We start from the raw sequence: 24,534 nt of genomic DNA, 5'->3' as shown, positions 1-24,534 counted from the left end.
TACTAAAAGAAACATGAGCGCTTTTTTTTAAATTCTTCTAAATGATTCTGAAACGTATAACGTGTTGTGATCGCTTCTGACGGTTTACAGTTTGTGCTGCACTGGACTCTATTATTCTAACAACTTTGCACCATTAATGCAGTTTTTCCCAACAAAATACTACCTGACAGAATTTCTTTGTATTTATGACAAGAAAGCGCTTGAATCTTGAATCTAAACCTCCAGGGTCTTTGGGTAAAACGACCATTTTTCCACTAATGTTCATTTGACCTTTGTGTTTTTTTTTTTGTTTTTTTTTAACTGTTTAGCTTGCCTTTCTTGGTGTCTTTTCCCCCCCAGAACAACCTAATCTGTGTGATTCTGCAACTATTTATTCATTTGGACATAATGCATGGACACACTGGATTTACATTTTTTAATTTTTTTTAACTCTTTAAATCTCTTTTTTAAACGTGGCCCAGCACTGGATTATAGAGGCTTGCTTGTTTATTTATTTATTTATTTATTTATTTATTTATTTATTTATTTATTTATTTATTTATTTATTTATTTATTTATTTATTTATTCATTTACTTGCTTATATATTTATTTATTTTTGCAGACCTGACCTATTGAAGTCCCAAAATGTTTATTTCCGCAAATCCACACTATTCGTGAGGACGTTACTGTTCCAGAAGTGCGTTACTCACGTTTGTCAATCAGCGAATTTGAACTGAAATTGTTGGAGGAAAATTCTGTCCTGATCAGTAAAAGTACTGAGGTTTGTTTGCACACGCAGATCTGTAAATGTTTACTCAGTAAATATGCACAGAGATTTGATGAAGAGGTCTGTAAATGTGCGCGGTTTTTTTATTTATTTAATTTTTTTAAATAAATGTGTGTAATTTCAAATGCAGGATGTAAATGTTCACATTAATCTGCGAATGTGTCAACAGATCTGTCAACATGCAAATAAATCTGTTGGTCATGTCTGTGGATGGTCTTGTCACCAGGTTAATATTGTGTCTGTAGATCAGTATTTATTAATGCGTCTATACAGATTTGTCTAAATCTGCGCTTGGATTTGTGCTTCGTTTAAACAAATGTTGGAGACGCGGGGAGACGGTGTGGATCTGGAACTCTAATCTCTCCACGATCAGCAGCTGCAAGACAAAGTCACACTTTGATTTTTAGATTTCTGCACGTCGTGACTGGAGCTTCAGCATCTTGAGGAAAAGTTCTCCAACTCACAGCAGTCGAACTCCTCAGTCCAGTGAGTGAATCTCCATGTTTACTGAAGATTCTAACCTTTTAAAATCCACTAATGCGAAAACCCTCGTGATGGTACGAGAACCTGAAGTGATGTTGAACAAATAAAACTATTTCCTAATTTATTGCGGAACCTCAGTCTCACACTGCCGCCAGGCTGGAAAAAACAAAAAACAAAAACAAAAAAGCTATCTCTTAATGTTGTTCTTTTTCTGTTCCTCATGTTGTTGTTGTTGTTTTGCTCAGTTAGTTGTTAGTTGCTACTCATATTATAACTTTTTTCTATATTTATCAATGTATTTATTTAATTTCCTTAGAGTGGGACGCACTACCCTTGTGTGTATTTCCATATGTTCTGTTTAAAAAAAAAAAAAAAAAGGTATTAAAACCAACTCATGCATAAAGGAAGCTATTGTCACTGAGGAGATTTTATGATATTTAAAATGCAAATACACTCACTTTAAGTTTATAAATGCTCAAATCCTTTGAGTATCAACTTATCAGTTTTAATACCATATTTGTCTTTGTTTTACTATATTGTTTTAATATGTTTTCATTTTTTTTATATGTTTGTAACCTGGTATGGTTTTATGTGGAACAACAAGGAAACTCACCTCCTGCTCAATCATATGAACCTGATACAGAGATGGACTTTTCATTAATTATGCATTGTCCCGTCGTAATAAACTAACACATGAAATGAATATAAGTAACTGACCATATTTATGATTATGTGCATATGAAATTCAATATATTGAGAAAGTCTCACTGAACTGGTGCTCACAAGGCCAATCTGTGGAGAAATAACGTGGATTATCTGCAGGGGGGGAATTCAAACACAAAACATGAAGACTGGTTCAGAAAAAACTCGAAACGTGAGGCTGACGGTAAACTGTTGCTCAGCTGCAGATGAAATCCTGCTAAAAGGCAGTTTTCATATGAATCAGCTCCAGATTAGCATGCAGGCTTCTTCACTGATGATTTTACAGGATGTGTGTTTCATCCAAAAGAAACAGGATAAACCTTTAATTATGGGAGAAGACCAAAAACCAAATGTTCAGACCCACTGGAGTCACATTATTGAGAGAAGTGACCAAAACTTCACGTCATGAGAACATGTTGATGTTCCTGTAAGTAGTTAAAAACAGTGTTTTACTTATGGCTGGTCACACGTCACACATCGTTCTTTCTTTCCCGTTACACCTGTATTTTGTCTCTTGTGTATTATTACAACTGCTTTCAGCTTCATGTGTCCAGCAGGTGAAGGACCAGGACGTGTTCCTCATTAAAACATCTTGTCTGTGATTTTCTTACCGGGTTTCTATCATCACTTACTGACAAATGTGTGTATCTGTAGAAACGTTTATAGGAGACAAAGTAAAAACGATTTCTCCTCCAATTATGATGCTGTGTTTATTTTTGTCTCCTGCTGCAGTTTCTGACAGAAACAATCTAATCCTTGACTTTGTTGAAAGTGTGAAAAGGTCGAAGGTGAAGGTGGAGTCAGCAGGGACGTTTTTGGATCCGCTTGTTACCTGATGTCTCCCTCTGGTGGTCACTTCTGAGACTGCAAGAAGACCATCCTGTGCGTCCCACGAGCCAGCTGCGTCTTGACCATCAGCGATATATATATATATATATATATCTTGTTTTGATCCTGGTAATGTCTACAGACTTTACATGCGAAGTACGACTCGTGTCCTCCTTGTGACTTTAAAGCTTTAATTCACCTAAATGTTTCTTTTTTTCAACTAACAAGTTCAGATTATTCCACCCAAAACGTGATTCATCATGATAGCTTGTTGCTGAGACGTGTAGTTGAACAAATTGTGTAAATCACAGATTGTGTTAATCAGTGACGTGCAGTCAGGGGGGACAGTGTCTCAGGGGACAGTATCTCAGGGGACAGTGTCTCCCCAAGGCTGAATTGAAATGTTTTAATTATAATATAATTAGAATTTATTTTTCAATTTCTGGTCACTCACAGTACCTATTAGTTTGAAAGGGTCAGCATGTTGTGCTTTCCTAGCCAAAATGACTCGACTCTGCTATTTTCTGGTACGACAGAGAGGCTGGACAAGGCAGTCACTCCTGCACTGTCTTACTGTGAAGGCCACACCCTCTCCTGTAGGCCACACCCTCTCCTGTAAGCCACACCCTCTCCTGTAAGCCACATTCTCTCCTGTAGGCTACACCCTCTCTTGGAGGCCACACCCTCTCCTGAACGCCACACCTCTCCTGTTGGCCATACCCTCTCCTGAAGGCCACACCCTCTCCTGTAGGCCACACCCTCTCCTGAAGGCCACACCTTCTCCTGAATGCCACACCCTCTTCTGTGGGCAACACCCTCTCCTGTAGGCCACACCCTCTCTTGTAGGCCACACCCTCTCCTGTAGGCCATACCCTCTTGTGAATGCCACACCCTCTCCTGAATGCGACACCCTCTCCTGTAGACCATACCCCCTCCTGAACGCCACACCCTCTCCTGTAGGCCACACCCTCTCCCGAAGGCCACACCCTCTCCTGCGACACACCTTCTCCTGTAAGCCACACCCTCTCCTGTAGGCCATACCCTCTCCTGCAGGCCATACCCTCTCCTGTAGGCCGCACCGTCTCATGAAGGCCACACCCTCTCCTGTAGACCATACCCTCTCCTGAAGGCCACACACTCTCCTGTAGGCCACACCCTCTCCTGTAGGCCATACCCTCTCCTGTAAGCCATACCCTCTTGTGAATGCCACACCTTCTCCTGTAAGCCACACCCTCTCCCGAAGGCCACACCCTCTCTTTAGGCCACACCCCCTCCTGAAGGCCACACCCTCTCCTGTAAGCCACACCTTCTCCTGTAAGCCACACCCTCTCCTGTAGACCATACCCTCTCCTGAAGGCCACACCCTCTCCTGTAGGCCACACCCTCTCCCGAAGGCCACACCCTCTCCTGAAGGCCACACCCTCTCTGTAGGCCACTACCCCTCCTGAAGGCCACACCCTCTCCAGTAAGCCACACCTTCTCCTGTAAGTCACACTCTCTCTTGAAGGCCACACCCTCTCCTGAACGCCACGCCTCTCCTGTTGACCATGCCTTCTCCTGAAGGCCACACCCTCTCCTGAAGACCACACCCTCTCCTGTAAGCCACACCCTCTCCTGAAGGCCACACCCTCTCCTGAAGGCCACACCCTCTCCTAAAGGCCACACCCTCTCCTGTAGGCCACACCCTCTCCTGAAGGCCACACCCTCTCCTGTGGACAACACCCTTTCCTGTAGGCCACACCCTCTCATGAACGCCACACCCTCTCCTGTAGGCCACACCCCCTCCTGAAAGCCACACACTCTCCCGCAGGCCACACCCTCTCCTAAAGGCCACACACTCTCCCGCAGGCCACACCCTCTCCTAAAGGCCACACCCCTCTCCTGTAGGCCGCACCGTCTCATAAAGGCCACACCCTCTCCTGAAGGCCATACCCTCTCCTGTAGGCCACGCCCTCTCCTGTAGCCACACCCTCTCACGAACGCCACGCCCTCTCCTGTAGGCCACACCCGCTCCTGAAGGCTGTCCGGGGGGGATCTGAAACAAATGGCTAAGCCTCCTCAGCTGGCTCCTCTGGATGTGGAGGAGCAGCAGCTCTACTCCGAGCTCCTCCCTGGTGACTGAGCTCCTCACCCTATCTCTAAGGGTGCGCCCAGCCACCCTACCTTATCGTGGTGGGAGAGTTTGAGTAATTGAATGATCCTAGGAGCTATGTTGTTGGGAGGCTTTATACCCCCCAGTGGGGTTTCCCAATGTAAACAGGTCCTACCCTACACCGGTCCTACTCACCCTGGAGCCTCACCCTGGAGCCAGGCCTGGGGTTGGGGCTCGTATGTGAGCACCTGGTAGCCGGGCCTTTACCTGCGGAGTCCAGCCTGAAGGGAGGACGTGGGCCCCTCGTCCTCTTCCTCCTGTGAGCCCAACACCCACAGAGGCTCCCGTAGGGATCGGGTGCAGTGTGGATTGGGTGGCAGTCGACAGCAGGGGCTCCACGACCCGATCCCGGATACAGAATCTGGTTTTCGGGACATGGAATATGAAACTCATTTACGTAAAAAGGTAGATCACTACGCTGCCTTTGGGTATGAACGTGCTATGCTAAATGCTATATGTATGTTCACAGTGCATTAATGAACTGATACTGCGCTGCTACACTTTCTCACTAGTCGGCAGGATGACAGCGCTGGAAACGCTTTTGAAAGATGAGAGACCAAAACCTGAGCTACAGACCTCCAGCAGAGGAACGCTCAGGACATTGTTCCCACTTCCATGTCAATCTGGGGAGCAGACGCTCTGCAGGAGTGGTTTCAGAGCCACAGACGGTTTCAGAACCACAGACAGTTCTGCAGGAGTGGTTTCAGAACCACAGACAGTTTTTCCGTGTTTCCCACGTAAACAACAGATCCCTGCCATGTCATGAGATCTACCTTGTTGGGAGAGTCTGTAGACTGATATTGAATCATTGTTTAAGTTCCTTTGTTAGACTAACACTTGGCAGCAGAAACACTGAGCTGATCACTGCAATGCATGATGGGAGTTGGGTTAGTGGTGTTTCAAATGCTAGTGTTGGTAATGATTGTGTTGTGTTTTTGTGTCTTAGTTCATGTTGTTAGTTAGTTGATCTAATTTAGTTTAATATTTGGAAGTTGGCAACCAGGAGTGAAGAGGGTTTTGTGTGTTGTCTCGTCCTGCCATGATATTTCCATTTGGCATATCAAAATAAAAGCCCCCCATGATTGCAGGTGTTGTGAAGGGGATATTGTACAATTAATAATTAATTATATTAACCACAATATATGACTTATATTGGATTCAATAGTGATAACTTTGAGGGATATTGGTGGGAAAGGGAGGGAAGGTTGTAGGGATATTTTGGAGCGTATGTGTGTGTGTGTGTGTGTGTGTGTGTGTGTGTGTGTGTATGTGTGTGTGTGATATAAGTATTTAAAGATTGATTGGCTGATACTGATTGTATTTTTTGAAGCTGTGTATTTCAATTTTATTGGTCAGGTGACCACAAACGTTATTATTGAGTTCATTAATTGATTTAATATAAATTGCACGCTACAAAACTGATGATGTAAAGTAACATTAATTAGTATAAATTACAGTTTGCTACAATGTAGATGACTGACTTCAAACGGAAACAATTTTTTTTCTGTGACTTTACAGTCTCAGAGGAATACACACAGTATTTTCCTACTACTTTTGACATTCTTTGGTAAAAATGTTTAGATTTATTGTTTCTCATTTACAAATGAGAGAGAGAATGAAGTGAAATGGGGACAGGTCCCTCCATGGAGGTGCATGGTGTGATTCAAACCATAATCAATATATATAAGGGCAAACAAATCAGAATAATATCTACACTATATCAAAAATTGACAATAAACAAAAACTCAGCTGTCGTATATAAAACAAAAAGGGGAATTGGAACGCGATACTAAAATTCCAGACAAAGACAAAATTTGTGGACATTGCAGCAAACATCCACCAATTCAAGGGCATGGAAGGAATTCGCCTGGAAAAATCCCATCACACTCTTTATTACACCAAAGAGGAAAAAAGTAAATAGACAAACGTAAATCAGCCATACTGGAGGGAATGTAATCAATGCAGACCACACACACACACACACACACACACACACACACACACACACACACACACACACACACACACACACACACACACACACACACACACACACACACACACACACACACACACACACACACACACATTTTGGCATTGCCAGAAGATACAGATGTTTTGAATAACTATTCACATAACAATGCAACACATACGAAGATGTGACATTGCTCAGAGCTGTGTGATACTTGATGTGTGTAACATAATGGAAAACAACATACATGCAGGGGACAGATATCTGGTTAAAATATTACTGACAGCTGCAAAAAAGGTTATAACAAGAAACTGGGGTTAAGTGGATCCACCGACACGGGAAAAATTGACAGACATAATAGAGGAAATCTACACAATGGAAATACTGACATGTCGACTAAGACTACAAGAAGCACAACAAAAAGATAAGTGGAAGAAATGGACCTTTTTTTTTTCAGGAACCCGGAGAGCGACAGACAACCGAAAGACTAATTCACAAAGAAGAGGAATACTGACAATATAGATTGAAGCTCTCAACAGGATATTACCCTCTTTGCGTTTACATTTCTTTCTTTATCTTCTGCTCTTCTTTTTTTGTTCTTTTCTCCTATATATCCTATTTCAGTCCACGTTATGTTAATTTCAATTATTTTTGATCAGCATATACTGTCCTGTTCTGTCTGTTTCTGTTGACAGAAAAATCAATAAAGACTAAAGTGGAAACAAAACCCAAACCCAACCAACAGTGGAGGGAGAAACATTCACTCACAACAGGTGGAGCTCATGAGATGAACAGACATAAACACACATTTGAAATAACTCTTGATGAACTATATTGATATTTTTACTGGATATTGTGCTCACGAACATCAATACAAAGTGTCTAACTATTAAAAAAAAAAGTTTAGATTTAAGCAGTGTGACTTTTAAAGTGTTTAAATATTCAAGCAGTCCTGTGACGTCACGGGCTGTGACGCGCCAGCTAGCGTGGTTAGCCTCGGAGCTAGCTGCTCTGGCATCGCTGAACGATGTGGCTCCGGGGAAATACGAGGCGGAAACCCTCCGCGGCCGGGGGGGACGTGGGTCCGCTCTCCCGGGACCCCTGAACACAGCTCGGACGACAGAACGGCGGTGAGTCGGTCTCTTCTTCGTCACTATGCTCGGAAGCTAAGCAGCTAACGTCAAGCCTCGCGCCTGCAGCATCAGCACCGGCTAAAGCTAACGGGACCGGCCGGGGGGGGGTGGGGGCTCCGACCGGTCACCCGGGGGGGGGGAGCCCCGGGGCACGGGCTGCAAATGACACGAACATCAGAATAACACCAAACGGGAAATCACTGCTATAGTGAATGCTGGCTCCCATCCAAGGTTTATCACTCCAAATCTCATTTTATTCATATAACTTTATCATCAGCACAGTCAAATCTCATTTTATTCATATAACTTTACAACGCAGGGAGAATGTTTGTCATACCACTCCACTTGATGATGATGATGATGATATGACATGTACAAAATACTTCATTTACTTTGAGAGTATTTGTTCATCAATTTTTATAAGCTGTCCAAGACATGTTGATCATAATAAATAAACCTTTTACAGTTGTACAGTTTTTTCCTGCTGTGTGGAAGCAGCTGAGCATGATTTAAGTCATATTTTTGATTAAAACTTGTGTAATCAGGCATCGATATCTGAAGAAATACAACATTGTGCATTGTTAATTATTTGCAATACATTTTATTTGTGGCGGGTCAAATGTAGCGGCTATAACCTTTAACGAAAAAGCATTTCCACCAATTTCTGGGATATCTTTTGTAAATGTAATCGAAAAAGTCCTATTGCTTTTCATTTGGATTAAGTCACAGAATAAGCAGTAATGAAGAAGAAAATGCAGTTTTTGTGCTGCTTTGATAAAGAAGTTCCCCAGGGATTAATAAAGTGATTGTGAGGTTTTAAAGCTAGAACACGTTTATTATGAGATGATGACGTCACGCAGACCCAAACATTGTCCAAAGTTAAAATAAACAGTTTGTACTGTTTCCTTTCCTGACATTTATACTAACCTCAAGTTGTCTTTTGAGAGAATCCATGCATACATTTGTACATTTCATACTTTCCTGTGGAGAAGAGTTTATTACAGCCTCATAAAAAAAACAAAAAATTCATCCAGCTTTGCTTCTGTCCAATAAAAACTGCAGGATTACTGGACCAGGGTCTGGTAAAGAACGTTTGTGTTTCTCGATCCCTGAGTGCATCATCAGCACGAGCATTTCACGCCTCCCATCGTCCGTGTTTCCCGACCAGCGCTCTGTTGACGAGTCTCTTGCGTCCCGCTGTCATTATCTCAGCGTTCACACGTCCACCAACACAGCGTATGCTCCCCCCCCCCCCACGTGTTGCCTCGTCTTCACGAGGTCTGAAGAAAGGTGTCTGTGGGCTCCTCTCCATGGAAGTGTTAATATTTGATGTGTGGACATCACGAGGAGCAGCTGGGGATGGAACCCAGCTTCCTCCGAGTGCAGCCAGGTGGTGTCGGGCTTCAACCGGACACCCAGACTCTCCGCCAGGCCCACCGGATCACACTTTCCACTGGGCTGTTGGAACTTCCTCAGCAGCGATTTGGAGATACAAGTGTCTGAAAGGGAGGCCAGGAAACTCCCAGTCCTATGCGTCTGCAGAGAGCAGCATGAGAATCTGCAGCAAGACGACCTGCCGCCATAAAACCTGTGCTTTGGTCCCGACCAGAGTCCTTCTCAGGGGAAAAAACATTTTGTTGGGGTGACGTGAGCACGTCCATTACCTGTACCGGAGCAAACAAGACACCTCTGGTCCCCTTGAAACGCTAGAGGGACGTCCAAACACACCCTCCTTTCTCCTTCCTCATCTGCTTTTCACTAAGGTGAAGGGAAGGTGGTAGGAGGCTTCCTAAAGGAGTTAAGGAAAGGTGTTAGGAGGCTTCCTGAAGGAGTTAAGGAAAGGTGTTAGGAGGCTTCCTAAAGGAGTTAAGGAAGCCTCTTCACTGATAAATCATTCTAAATACTGTTTACTATTAACTGTGAAGTTACTACGCTGTCTTCTGTTCTCGGCTGTAAGGAGTCCAGCCTCCAACTCTCATTGGTGCATCAAGGTTATTTTATTAGTACCTGCAGGTAGACGTGTTGTGATACATTTGGCACGTCGTAACAAATAAAGACACACAATGAACCAGACAAAAGCAGAATAATTGGCCGAGTGAACAAAGACAAGTGCTCAATGTTCTGCTATTCACCAATAATTAAGATAAGATAAAAATAAACTGCAATAAAACCTGGCAGAGATATAAAGCAGTCACTAGCATAAACCAGGATATGAAAATTCAAGGGGGGTGAATGATAATAAATAGAGCTAAAAATGAATAAATAGAATCAATACGATAAAGGGCAGTGTCACTGGCTCTGATTCACTTCAGTGACGGCGACAGGAGCAAAGCTGTTCTTGAGGCCCTTGGTCCTGCTCTGTGGGACCAGGAGTCTCCGTCCAGAGGTGAGCAGCTGGAATTGGCCTCGTACAGGATGAGAGTCACTATGAGGACTGATGAAGCTCCTCTGGACCTGTTGAGTGACCAGGAGGCTGGAAAACACTGAGACCACTGGACCTTTTTACATCGTTTGGTTCAGTGAGTCTCTCTCTTTTATGAGGAAGGAGAAAAAAGATTTTACTGCATGGTGGTATGGTATTCATACCTCTTATCCACACATGAAAGTAAGGTATTTCTAGCTCTTTCATAGCTTTGTCATGTGTTTGATCAAATAGAACCGTCTGACCGCCTGTTGGTGTCTTTCCTCGTGGGGCGCCGCCTCCTGGTCCAGAATATAGTGCAGCTTTGTTGATCTCTGTCACAGTTGTGTTCATTTTGAGAAACATGTGGTGAAAACATGTCCATGCTCATGACTTGTGATGAAAGTTTCTGCGCCCAACCAGGTGCTTGTTCCTCCCTCTGTTGTTTGCCTGTCCAGAACACAATAACTGACTCACGCCGCCTTGCTCTCTTGTCACGTGACTCCGTCCTTCAGGCTTTACTATTCCTTTTGGTAATTGTTATTAATGTAAGTAATAATTTAAATTCCAAATTAATAGTTTAGTCTACGTTTTGAGACAGATAAAAAGAAATTGGCATCATTTCCTGTTAAACAGATGGTGTCCCGAGGTATCTGATATATATATCAGATTCCATTTTGTGTGGATAATTAATAACTATCTTTGATGATTATCAATCATTATTGATAGCCAAACTGCTCATAAACTGTGTTTAACCCTCACCCTGAGACCAGTGTTCACAACGTTTGGCTCCACACACAGAAATCTGTGCAGGACAAGCAAGAGCACATTTTCTCACAGAGGAAACAAGTGGGAGAAAGTAAGTGTTAATCCAAAATTAACATGTTTAGATTTATTACCTCCATTAAGGAGGTTATAAAATCACCTGAGTTTATTTGTCTGTTAACAAGATATATCAAAAACCGATGAGCTGGTCTTCATCTTCACTTGATCTGGATGTGGAATATGTGTCATTTGCCTGTGTCCGTGTCGATCGACCCTTGATGAAGGACAGGAGTCTCTGATTGCTCTTGTTATCTACAAAATATATTTTGTGTCTTGTGTCATGAAGCAGCCCTAACCGTAAGCTTTAGTGAAAAGTTTTAAGTCTGGTCTTAAAAGTGGAGAGTGTTTCAGCCTCCCTAACTGAAACTAGGATCTGGTTCTCCATAAGAGGAACCTGAAAGCTCTGCCTCTATTCTACTGTTAGAAAACCCAGGAACCTCCAGCAAGCAGCACTCTGAGAACCAAGTGTTCTTCTGGGGAGATACGGGACTAATAGATCTTTAAGATAAGATAGGGCCTGGTTGTTCAGAGCTTTATAGGTGAGAAGAAGTATTTAAAATTCTATTCTAGATTTAACAGGGAGCCATTGAAGCGAGGTTAGTATTGGAGTGATGTGATCTCTGAGGCTGGTCCTTGTCAGGACTCTCGCTGCAGCATTGTGGAGCAGTAATGAGGAGACATGTTGCCTCTGGCCAGGCGACTGCTGCTGCTGCTGCTGTACTGATGCTCAGGACAGAGCAGCAGCTGGTCTGCAGCTCAACGTGATCACAGGAAGGAGAATAACAAGGTGTTATTCAGAACCATCAGCCCTTGATGAAGACTCCTTGGTTGTTTCTGAAGGAAGAAGCAGAGGTCAGGGAATCATTTGGCTGGCAGAAAGTCCGCATGTGGAGACGGCGACCCTGCTCAATTGTTAATGCTCTGGCTGTAATGTGAGAAACACTTGGTCCCTGCAGTTAAAGCGACACCCCGGGAGAGCTGCTGCACACCAGCCAGACCAGCCCCGACCTGAAACTGTGATGTCTGCCGCATGCCTTTTATTATCCGGAGACGTTAATGAGGCTACAGGAAGGGTTTGACCTGCGCACCTGTTTACTTCAGGCCACGCCCACCTGCAGCCTCCCACCCCCCCCCTCCCCCTGGGTCTTCCTGCCAGGCAACGCTCTGGAAACTTCTCCCTGATCTTCCGCTCTTTGCCACCTCTGACATAGCGTTTGTTGCACCTTGCAGTCCGCGCCATGGCAGCTGGAGTCGGCATGCTGAGTGAGCGGTCTCACTCCACCAGCACCGCCCACAGACACCACATCGCAGGAAGCATGCAGACAGGTAGGACCAATCCACCGCACCGCTGCTGACGTCCACCCGGGAACACATGCACACCCTCACAAAGCGTCACAAAGTGTGTGAGGAGCAACCAAAATCATTTCACGTAGTCATCTGTGGTTGATGTATCAATGAGATTATATCCTATGTGGACGGAAACAAATGAAAAATGTTTGGTTGTTATTTGCAGGTTATTGCTAATTTATTTTCCTCGTCAGAAAAATGTAGTGGATATATTGAATAGTGCAATTTCATGCTCATTCTCTGGAATACAATGAAATGACCGAGGTTTTGACCTTATAGAGCTTCATGTCACTGTAGTTGCGTTCTTCTGACCTGGTTGTAAGTGAATCTCTGTGTTGATCCATCCATACTTGTCTTGAGGAGAGCAGGAGGTGGCTGCACCGTGGTTTCACCAATATCCTCCTCTACACGTCATCCTGACTCGCACAAGCTGCTCCCTTATTACCACTCCACCGTTAACACTAATGGCTTTACGAACTCGCAAAGATTATTTATTGAAAGGTCATTTTCCTTGTGCATTCAGCTCACGAATATCAAAGAAAAGCCAATCCCACCACCCGCCAACCTGCTGGGTACAGATGTCAACCCACACTGCATGGGAGTCGAGGATAGTCATCTTTGTGTCTTGTCACTGGAGCAGGCACAATAATGATAACAATGACAATAATAATATTAAAATGAAATGGCCATCTTGGATAGTAATATTTGAATCTTGACGATGTCGGCACAAGAACGACTCCCCTAGCAAGGCCTGCTGCCATTACTAAGCTCCACACTGAAACACATAGTAGTAACATTGAATACAGTCTCATTACATGTACTTTAGTGTCTTTGAATTGATAATACTGACAATGCACATGGAATTATTTGCACGTCTCCAGTTAATTACATTCCCCTCATTAAAGCATCACTGTCTCTAAGAAGTAGTGTCAGTGAAGCAATGACTGTATTTCAGGAAGACGTTGGTCATAATGTTTTATCCATGAATGATCGCAAAGGGTCGCAAAGCACGTGTTGGTAATGTTCTCCATGAGCTGGTTCACTGGGGATTTTGTAGTTTGCTGCTATTCATTTGGTTTATGAAGAGGCTGAATGTCACACTGAGACATTTCAAAGTATGTGATAAAACCTAAAATCCTGTGTTAAAGTGTGTTTTTGAGTGTATTTCCAGCTGCGCCTCAGATAAAGCCCTTGTTAGCAATCGCCCATCAAACGCAGCAGGAGGAGCTTGGATGCTGCAGCAGATGAATGAAGGACGACCTTTCACGGTGGAGGCGGTTGTCATGGGGACACATGCTGCTGCTGATGAAGCCGATGGTTGATGAATCAGCATCGGCCCTTTGTTGGTGCAGTGAAATGTCGCAGCAGCGCTCTCACCTTTTCTGTTGTTTTCGTCTTCTAGTCATTGCAAGGGTTCCCACAGCAAAGTACACCAAGATGGGGGAGACCCTGAGGCATGTCATCCCTGGTCACATGCAGTGCTCCATGGCCTGTGGAGGCAGAGCCTGCAAGTACGAGAACCCCTCTCGCTGGAGCGACGAGGAGCAAGCCATCAAGGGACTCTACTCGTCCTGGTACGATGGACACGTCTCAGTGTTCTTCACTTCAAACTCTTTGTGATTGATGAGTGAATCAAGGAACAGACTAACGTATGCTTGTACAACTAAATCATCTTCATTTATATCTCATGTTGAGAACTACCTAGTGTATAAAAGTAGGATTGAATGTTAGTTGGTGGCTACATGTTTAGTATTGTGCTGATCCAAAGACCGGTGTTTCTAGATGTGTCAAATCTTTCATTCCACTTAGTAGTAGGAAATAACTCATACTTCCTGAAGAGTTTTCACCTCCCTGTAGGATTGTGTTGAGTACACAGCTCACCCTAACTGGCCAACTCTTCACTTCCAGGATTACTGACAACTTGCTAGCTATGGCGAGGCCTTCCACTGAAATTATCGACAAATACGATGTCCTCCAACAGTTTCAAAGGTACGGCTTGGCTCAGCAGATGGACATTGAGTCCGACTGTGCGGCTCATGGCTGTCTGTTGTGTCGTCCGTGTCCAGCTGCGGTCTGAAGACGGTCATTAACCTGCAGCGGCCCGGAGAACACGCCAGCTGTGGATACCCTCTGGAGCCAGAGAGCGGCTTCACTTACCGACCCGAAACCTTCATGGAGGCTGGCAGTGAGTGTGACTTCGACTTTGAGGGGAGGGTTAAGATAGGTGGTCTTGTCAGACGACGGCAGAAAGCTTCATAAAACCGTCTCAAGAGATATCGTCGTAGTCGTGTAGAGGAAGGAGCTAAACGTCAGAACCAAGACGGTCCCCAGACACTTTGCTGCAGTACTCTTCTTCTTCTGCTTCCTGATTCTTGATGCAGTGACCGGAGTGTTTCCCCCATCAGAAGCTCCCTGATAGGATCCTCCTGGTGTTTCTGAAGCTTGTGGTCTCTGACACAGTTCTTAGAGAATATTTTCATCAAGGATGAGAAGAACTGACTGAATGACTTGTTTGAAATATGCCAGGTCTCCGTTCAGAGGGTCTAAAGAGCTCTTCCAGAGGAACAGGTTGAACCCCAGCTTGGCGACACTGAACAACTATTAAAGGACAAACTGGGGAACATTTAGCGTTCTCCCCCGGCGCTGCCACTACCTGGTATTTCTGCATCCCGGATGTGGTGCAGTCCCTTGTCGCCGGGTAATTGCTAGGGGATTGTGCATGTGTTCTGTTTTCATCGGGTGCTGTTGTTAATTCCTCTTCCTAACAAGCTCTCTGGGGACGACGGTCCAGGATTGGTCGGAGCTGAAAGCCTGCAGCGTAAACACAGGCTTGTTTTCATGTCGTCACTGTCATCACTTTTTCTTACGCCGGCAAAACTAAGCACATGAAAAATGTAAATGGATAACCGTCAATGTACTCTGCAATTCAACATTTGGAATTTTACTATTTAAAAGGTGTCACATAGCTTTAGAAAAAAATTCCCAGACATTTAGAGTTTTGAAAGTTAAAAAAATATATGCATTAGATCATTGCTGTTAGTGCAGGTCTGCTCATACACATGTGAGAGTTCAACCAGAGAAGCAAGTCTGTGTAGTTGTTCATCATGCTGAGTGAGTTGTTCTTCATGCCAGAGATGGCTGAACAAAAGCACTGCACCGTTTCCTCTGGAGCTCAAAGTAATCGAATGGGGTCCACTGGACTTGGTGTTGGAACATGTTCTGCTCCTCCCGGTGTCTTTATCACTAGTTTTCACACCGGTGAGACGGAAATCAATCATTAGAACAGTGTTTTTCAACCTTTTTGAGCCAAGGCACACTTTTTTCTTTGGAAAAATCTGGAGGCACACCACCACCTGAAAATGTTAAAATGTGAAGCTCTGTAGCCTATATTAACAATATAAAGTCATTCTCATCAAAGTTTTATCAACAGGAATCAAATAAATACAGAAAAAAGTATTTCCCAATTTCTTTTTTTTTATTTGTACTCCCTCAGTGTGAAACCTGGACCTGATGGATGAAGAACTGAGATCCTGGTTCACATTCTTCCTTTTCTAAAACTTCTCCATCACTGTCACTGACACAGTACTTTGATACAAGATGGGAGCAGGAGGTGGAGATTAACCACACTGACGTCTGTCACTTTACATTTCAACGGCAAAGTTCTGTGCTGCCATCTAGTGGTGAAGAGTATTTATACATGATTACTCTGCACACTGCTCTCACAGCTGACAGCGGCTGAGAGCAAATGTTTTTCAGAAAAAAATTTGAAATTGGATAATTTCCCACGGCACACCTGACTATATCTCAGTGGTTGAGAAACACTGTATTAGGTCTTCCTTTGTGTATTTCAGTCTATTACTACACGTTTGGCTGGAAGGACTATGGTGTGGCCTCTCTGACTACGATCCTGGACATGGTCAAAGTCATGTCCTTTGCAGTCCAGGAGGGAAAGATGGCGGTCCACTGTCACGCTGGACTCGGTCGGACAGGTGGGTCTGGTCAGTCTGTAGGTCCTCCGTCGCTCTTCTTCCTGAAGCGGCCAGTTTGTGCTTTGTGTTGTTCAGGCGTGCTGCTGGCTTGTTACCTGGTCTTCACCACCAGGATGAACGCTGACCAGGCCATCTTGTTCGTCCGGGCCAAGCGACCCAACTCCATCCAGACCAGGGGTCAGCTGCTGTGCGTGCGGGAGTTCGCCCAGTTCCTGGTTCCCCTGCGGAGCGTGTTCTCCTGCGCCGAGCCCCGGGCCGCCGCCGTCACCCTGTCGCAGTACCTGACGCGCCAGCGCCACCTGCTGCACGGCTACGAAGCGCGCCTCATGAAGAACGTGCCCAAGATCGTCCAGCTGGCGTGCCGGCTGCTGGCCGACGTCGCGGCCGACAGGCAGGTGGTGGTGGAGGAGGAGGAGCGGCCGGAGGTCCCCGACCTCACGGCCGAGATAGAGAAGACGGTGTCCCGCCAGGCCCTCCAGCAGCTGGGGAAGGAGATGAGGGGGAAGGGGATCCCCGTGCCACCGTGTCCCACTCACCCCCTCAGTCCGGAGGCCCCCGGGCCCAGACCGCCTCACGATCAGGCTCTGGCCAGCGACAACGACCTGGACCCCCTGTGGAGGCTGCAGAACGAGGAGAGCCCCGTGAGGTCCTCGCTGTCTCACAGCAGGAGGCTCAGCTACAGCGACTCTGTCCTCCACAAACTGGAGGAGCAGCAGAACCACAGGCCTTTCAGCCGTCTGATCCAGCACTCCCTGTCCCACAGCAGCCTTCCAGCAGCCTGTCACCTCCTGCCTCAGGACCCGGGGTCAAAGGTCATGAGCAGGAGTCCGTCCCTCTGCAGCTCCACAGTGCCTGTGCTGTCCCCCCGGAGCAGCCTGCTGCTCAGTGAGGAGGACGAGTCTCAGGTGCCCTTCATCAGCCTCCATTCTGGACTGCCCCTGGAGGATCGCCGGCTCATGGTGGCCAAAGCTCTGGCTCTGGACTTAACGGACCCGGATCTGACCACCAAGGTTTCAGTGTGGCAGGTAGGACCGACCCCCCCACTCAACTTCCAACTGTACCTCTGCCTCTCAATGTGTGAACATGAAATATTGTGGGTTATCTATCTATCTATCTATCTATCTATCTATCTATCTATCTATCTATCTATCTAGTTACTGACCCTGGCTCAGGGGGGCTGCTGGGGTCTTCCATGGTCTTGCTCAGGGACCCATGTTGAAGGGTTTTTTTTGACTGTAAAGCTCCGATCTCACGATGTGATGAGTTGTAAATCAGCGAGGAGGTTAGAATCTGTCCTCAACCTGAAACGACAGAAAACTTCTGAGGGATCAATGAAGTCAGACCAGGAGGCGGAACACAAATGCAGACCGTCGTCAGACCTCTGGATTTAGTTCTTAACGTGTCCTCTGCTGGAGAGCCTCTCTCATGTTGGCAGCAAATGGAGTGAAAACAGTGTTGGATTATATTAATAGATGTATGTGCCATTTTGTCCAGCTGTAATACAGAAGAGTTTCAGCTGAAACGGTGATTCATACCCCCCCCCCCCTGTGGTGTGCAGACGGAGCTGAACTCCCGGGAGGGGGCCTGGGAGCGTCTGTGTGTGGAGAGAGACCCCCTGGTGCTGTCGGCTCTCATGTGGTCCTGGCTGGAGCAGCTCAAAGAGCCCGTCATCAGCATGGAGGACGTGAAGACCCTGAGCCAGCGCAGCGCCGACCCTCAGAGCGCCCTCCACTCCCTGCACAAGGTTCCACAATGACAATTATGCTCTTTTGCAAAGCAAAAACTGAACGAAATGTCACATTTCTATATTTGGTTGTGTCACTGCCGTATCAAAATATTGATATTATGTCATAGAAGCGGTTCTGTTGGGAAAGCTGCAGATTTCAAGCTCATTCAATGTTGAAAAATTCCACTAAAAGAGCATTTCTTTTTTTTAACTCTGATGTCTGGTTTAATACAGAATTCAATGTAAACCTCCCGTGCAGGTTTTCTGTTTTGGAGGCTTTTTTTCTTGCTCTGTCGGGTAAATGGAGGTTTTTCTGTGGTGTGTGGAACGTCTGGTGGCCGGGCGTGTTTTAGTCTGAAATACACGTTTCATTTGGGTGGAAACGGTGAATTGAACTCCTGAAACGGTGTGTGTGTGTGTGTGTGTGTGTGTGTGTGTGTGTGTGTGTGTGTGTGTGTGTGTGTGTGTGTGTGTGTGTGTGTGTGTGTGTGTGTGTGTGTGTGTGTGTGTGTGTGTGTGTGTGTGTGTGTGTGTGTGTGTGTGTGTGTGTGTGTGTGTGTGTGTGTGTGTGTGCGCTGCTCTCAGGACCACCGCCTCACGCTGCAGTGTGTCCTGGACTGTGCTGCTCAGCTGCTGCCACTCCCCCGGGACGTGGAGACCAGCTTCCTGCGGCAGACGGTGCGAGCGTTCACCAAGGTGAGTGAGCCGGAGGACGAGGCGGCGGTGACGTCTGGACCAGCGCTGACCGGGTTTCCTCTCTCCAGACGGATCCCGCCTCCCAGCCGTCCCTGTACCAGACCCTGACCCAGCTCCTGACCCCCGTCCTCCGCTCCAGACAGGACGAGCCGCCTCGTGGGCAGTAACGCCACTGAGTGTCGTCTGTGCAGCTCCTTGAATGTTCCTGTAAACCTGTCGTGACTCCGATGTGTTGTTATAAACACATGAAATGCAGTTATTCCTTGTTGTTTTCACTGATGAGGGGAGGGTCCAACACGTTACAGAGGTTGAGTTTTGTTTCAATACAAAGTTCTCCATGTTTTCACAAAGTTCTGTTAAGATATGGAGGGTTGCCAACTGTCCCGTATGGCCTTGATAAGTTTGTCCCATATGTTGACTGCTGGTGTCCTCCAGCCACTAGATGGCACCCATTTCCAATTTGCTACAGTAAGACAAGATACAATTCCTGTAAATAGGCACTTTGATGGCCGTGATGGAGGCTGGTGGTACTGGACTCCACTATGGATAAAACAGCTGGGTCATGTATGGCGGTAAATGAAAAAGATGGTGGTGTCATGATAACGCTAGTTCACCGTCGTGGCGGGACTGAGCACCGGCCAAAATCTTCTGTCCCTTATTTGTTCTTGGGAATGTTGGCAGCCCTAGGTGTAACGGGAGTAACGGCCTCCGTGCAGCTTTAAACCAACCATGTGTATTTTCACCTCAGACCTCGAGAGGATCAAGCAGTTTCAGTGTGTTAGCACTGAAGCTAACATTAGCTGGTGACGTGCAGAGGAAGCGCCGGGCTTCTTCCTGTTCGGTCTGCATGTTAAAGGAGGAACAAAATGAATGTCCTAAAGACACATTTCAAAGTAGACGGTAGCTTCAATGCTACATCCTTTAGCTTTCTGAATCAGGGAGTGAGATGACATGAGGTCAGTGGCGTGACGAGCGTGCAGCCGAGTTGGCACACTGAAACTGTCCTGGTGTGGAAAAGCTGTGGATCCTCCAGAGGAAGTGGCTGTGTGACACTGGAAAGCGACCAGAGCAGAGAAGCAGGAAGAGTAAATTGACTAAGACTGCATACTGCCATTGTAAATGTTGACGTGCCATGTGCTCCTTGCGTGTCCTCACCCGAGGCTTTGTTTGATTCTGTGAATGTTTCTAACGTGTCTTCGCTATTTATTCCGTCTTACATGCAGTTGCACGTCCTGCAGAACCCGCGGTGCAATGCACTGTGGGAAAGTGAGTCTTTTTTTTTCACTTACAAGCGGGTACTTACAGAATTAAACTCCACTGACTGCAGCCTGTGTGCAGCACAACGATGACAGTTCTGATGTGTTCCTTCACATTCATCAGTAACTTTTAACATTTACAGTTTTATGATTAAAAAAATGTAATGGGTGCTCAGGATGAAGCTCATTTTGTTCAGTTTTTGTGTTCAGCTTTTTCTCACACATATATCACACTTGGGCCGCGTTTACACGACAGCATTCCAACTCGTCGTCCGTTAAAGAAACGTTCTGCCACAACACTGCAGCAGCAGATTAGTGGTGTTTGAGTTTGAAGAAATCGTTCATAACCTGAGTCACTTCACTGAACCGTGACTCACGAGTCGTCATGTTCATTAACTGGTTCACTGGGGAAACTGAAACGTTACTGCTGTTCTGCTGCTGCTCCAACTACACCTGTAGAAATAAATACACGGCATTACTCACTTTCATCGTCCTCTGGGAGGCGAAGCTGCGCTGCTTCTGCTAATAGCGGCTCATAGTGGCTAAAAGAAACTCCCGAATCTCACTTCAGTCACTCAGCTTGAAACATTTAAAGTGTCGTTCACCTGTGAATCAGTACGTAGCAGTAGTTCAGTGAGTTCACCTGGTGGAGCTCCGCCCCTTCTTTACCTGAGAGTCTGCAGCTGCTCAAAGTTTCTCAGTGACGACAGAGAAAAACACCCCAAAACACATCGATTGTTTTACAACGCTGGAAGAAATAAATACATGAATTAAACCCATAAATAATAAAAAACCCAATATTAATGACTAGCATGTATTTGTTGCGTTTAATGGTGTCCCTATAATCAGTTCATCCCTTTGAACATCAGGTTATTTATTGATGCTAATAAAACTATCTTTGAAATTTGTGAAAAGAAAATCAGAATGTTGGCAACAGACAACGTGAAACTTTAAATTCATACATATATAAATACAAATACTGTATATTTGGCATTCTGGACACCTGGTATTTATTTTATGTTTAATAATTCATTTAACTTAGTTCCTGGTTCAGATAAAGCTCAAAAACAACACAACTCATGTAGAATCAAGAGACCAGTGCCACTAAAAGTGAGTGTGTACTTATTGTTTATGTTTCAGCATCTTCCTATGGATACGTGAAGTTCCTGGTGCTTCATGACGCAGTTCAGCTGAGCGTCCAGGTCTGGCAGAGACGACTGACTCAAATGACTCAGACACCCAGTTCACGTACTGCAGCCATGGGCCGGGTTCATTCACATTGGCTTTATTTTGAAATTTTTCAGTAGTAATTATTTTCTCTTGCAAAAATATACAATTTTTCATCAGAACTTCAAAATGTACATGTAAATGTTTTAGTGTAAGTGTTTTAACCATAGATGAAATTGGGCCTCTTGTGGCCTCTCAACTGAAACGTGTCTGTCTGGAAGAATCTTCTTTGGACAAATGAAACTGAAGTGGAGCCGTTAATGGCAGCAGAGAATTACTTTGTTAAAAGACAGGAAGTCCAGTCACCTGCGGCATGGCGGAGGCACCATCATGCAGTGGTGCTGAAATGTGATTGGCATCAAGAAATGTGTTCAAGGGAAAAACAGAGTAGGAACATCAAACAACACGATGGGAAACATGGCCGCAATCGAGTTGTGACCTCAATCCAGCAAAAAAGCTTTAAAAATAGAAAGAAAATACTTAATCAAGCTTAAAGAAGAAGAATAAAAGAGTCAAATATCAGTGGTCTTAGTTATACTCATGAGACGTCACTGAGTGTTGAAGGCATTGATACTTTTAACAAATGATGTCACTAACTTCAAATATGCTGGAACCACATCTGAGTGAACCTGCTGTGCTCCTGTACAGCCAGCAGAGGGCGCTGTCCACCTACAAACGTCACAGATAAGTGATCCCTGGAGCAGATAGACTGAGAGAAGGCTTTTCCACCAGAAAGAACCAGGAGCTAGTTCCTAAATGAGCAGCGCCTAATTACTGGTTCTTTTTCCACCGCTAACAGATTTCACTGTTCCACTGATTTCACAAACTTCACGCTGACCGCGCTCCTAGAAGAACCAGGAGACGGACTGTATTCATGGTCTGGTCCAGGTCTCTTCATCTAGTCTGTCCTGAACCTCGGATTCAGACCAAAGAGACAGAAAACATTGAGTCTCCTCGTCGCTCTATTGGTCTTGTTTCAGTCCGGAGCCCCTAGTGGCCAGAGAGAGAAACAAACTGCCTGAATGAGCTTGAGTCTTATTTTTCAACATTTGGACCTTACATAGTGAATTTCTGCTCCTTTCACTTTATTTCTGCACGTGTCTGAACTCATGGTGCTGATGTGTAAACACACCTGTAAGCAACTGCCACTGTCGGCCATTACTGTGACAAGAAGAGTAGAGGATTTAGCAAACTGTAAATCTCTCCCTGTACTTCAGTCTCTGTCTCGCTCAGTGTTTAAATAATTAGATAGTTGGTTTTACACTTACTTTTTCAAAAGTCCTTTTTTCTTGTAAAGTTTTGAAAATCCCAGGCTTTAATTATTACTACAACCACCTTGACAACTACGACTCATAATAGTAATGGTAACATCAACTAAAACATTTGCAATTAAAACAAATTTTACTGACATTGTGCAAAAACCCGAGACTCTTCCGGCCCTTGGGTTCAGAGGCCGTCATTGGAGAATCCAAGATGGCCGACAATATGTCCGCTTCCTTAGGATCACCGCCATTCTGTTTTGCCATTTTGATACAAATCACCACCACAGCGCCACTGTCGGTGGGAGGCAGTAGTACAACCGTGCTCCTCCAGAATTGAAACCTCGCCAGTGCCGTATCAAATAATGGCGGCTTCCGGGCGCGGACATACTTGTTTGTGGTCGCCGCCATATTTAAAAGGCCAGCTGACATCAGTGCTTCAGTTACGTCACGGTTTCATGGATCGTGTTCAGTTTGAAGAAGCACAAATACACTGGAGGAACATCCAGGTAGATATAATGTGAATAAAGCTCAGAGAGTATTTATAAGGTCTAGAACCAAGAGGCTTGAAGAGAGAGAGAACCCCCCCCACCCCCCATCATCATATTCCATATTCAATTTATACAAACACAGCCTAGAAAAAAACAATCACTCATGATGAATGGGGAAGAAGCTTTGAACAAAAAATATAATGAAGGTTGAGTTTCTTTATCAACCTGTATGCATCTTCTTAAGAAAATGCTGAATCACTTTTCAATTACATAAATGATCTGATTCTCATAAATAAAGAAAACTTTACAAATGTAGAAGAAGATGTAACCAAATTTTGAACCATTTAATTCAATATATCATCATATAAACAGCCTGTGATCTCCAGGCTCAGATGGAAGAACTACAAACATTTCTGAACAGAAATTAAACGTTGCTATTTGAGGCAATAACGTCTTACTGGTAAGGAATTATTGACAATGAAATGAGGCAGAATCATGATTGAGGGTAATTGAGGAGCCCTGTCCTATGACATTTACAGGGGTGGGGGTCGAGGTCCTCAGGGTAGGTCTTAAATATAACGGGGTCCAGGGCCACAACAAGGTTGAGGACTGCTGGATTGGAGGACGACACACTGCCTCTTTTGAACACAGAGACGACTGATACACTGGATAAATTTGGTGTAACATGAAAAACGGTAACAGTTCCCCTCACAGCAAGCAGGACCGAACAACAACTCACGACAGTAACTCACGACACATACAACCAAACTCATTGACATATCTGGACACAATGTCTTTAACTAATGTTCTGAAACGACCTGCTGCAGAGTCTGAACTTCTTGAGGAGCTTCTCCTTCTGGGTCACATTGTGCTGCAAACTTCTGGTTGGCATGAGCCACAGCATGGCTCCAACGTAAACATCCCATGTGCTCAGGTCAACATCTACTAACTGCAAACTCAAACCCCCTCCTGTCTGAGGGGTGTGGAGCAGCTGTGGACAGGAACACTTCATTGAATGTACAGACAAGAAACGGCCTGTTCTCAACCCAGCTCACCTGATGGACTTTTAAAATGGTTAAAACTCAGGGGCAAGGTTGAACTTGGGCAATAAGCTTTGAATACATCTTTTTACCCGCTGAAGCCTGATTGATATGGTATAAAACTGTATAATATGAGATCTTTAAATTCTGAAAAATCCTCAGCACACTGATTTAAATTAAAAAAAAAAAAAAAAGTTTCATAGACTGATTTCACCCCAAATTTTCAAATAAAGAAACCAA

At 45.0% G+C, this 24,534-nt stretch overlaps 1 protein-coding gene across 1 annotated transcript; it reads left to right on the top strand.

The window, feature by feature from the left end:
• Nucleotides 1–7,905: 7,905 nt before the first annotated feature.
• On the top strand, nt 7,906–20,455 carry ptpdc1a (protein tyrosine phosphatase domain containing 1a). The gene is made up of 10 exons (XM_080494544.1): nt 7,906–8,034; nt 12,494–12,589; nt 14,013–14,184; nt 14,519–14,599; nt 14,677–14,795; nt 16,462–16,599; nt 16,675–17,624; nt 18,158–18,343; nt 18,911–19,021; nt 19,090–20,455. Exons 2-10 carry the CDS (start codon nt 12,502–12,504, stop codon nt 19,186–19,188), a joined length of 1,944 nt encoding a protein of 647 aa, XP_080350670.1. The 5' UTR covers nt 7,906–8,034; nt 12,494–12,501; the 3' UTR covers nt 19,189–20,455.
• Nucleotides 20,456–24,534: the final 4,079 nt, after the last annotated feature.

The sequence above is a fragment of the Blennius ocellaris genome (assembly GCF_963422515.1).
Source record: "Blennius ocellaris genome assembly, chromosome: 4".
NCBI lineage: Eukaryota > Metazoa > Chordata > Actinopteri > Blenniiformes > Blenniidae > Blennius > Blennius ocellaris.
The sequence above is the reverse complement of the archived record's forward strand: the minus strand, read 5'-3'. Positions and strand labels throughout refer to the sequence as shown.

Excerpts from the sequence above, each read along its gene's own strand:
- ptpdc1a (XM_080494544.1), top strand. The coding sequence starts at position 12,502 with ATGGCAGCTGGAGTCGGCATGCTGAGTGAGCGGTCTCACTCCACCAGC. Across the intron at positions 14,185-14,518 it reads AAGGGACTCTACTCGTCCTG|GATTACTGACAACTTGCTAG; the intron begins GTACGATGGACA and ends CTTCACTTCCAG. Across the intron at positions 14,796-16,461 it reads AACCTTCATGGAGGCTGGCA|TCTATTACTACACGTTTGGC; the intron begins GTGAGTGTGACT and ends TGTGTATTTCAG.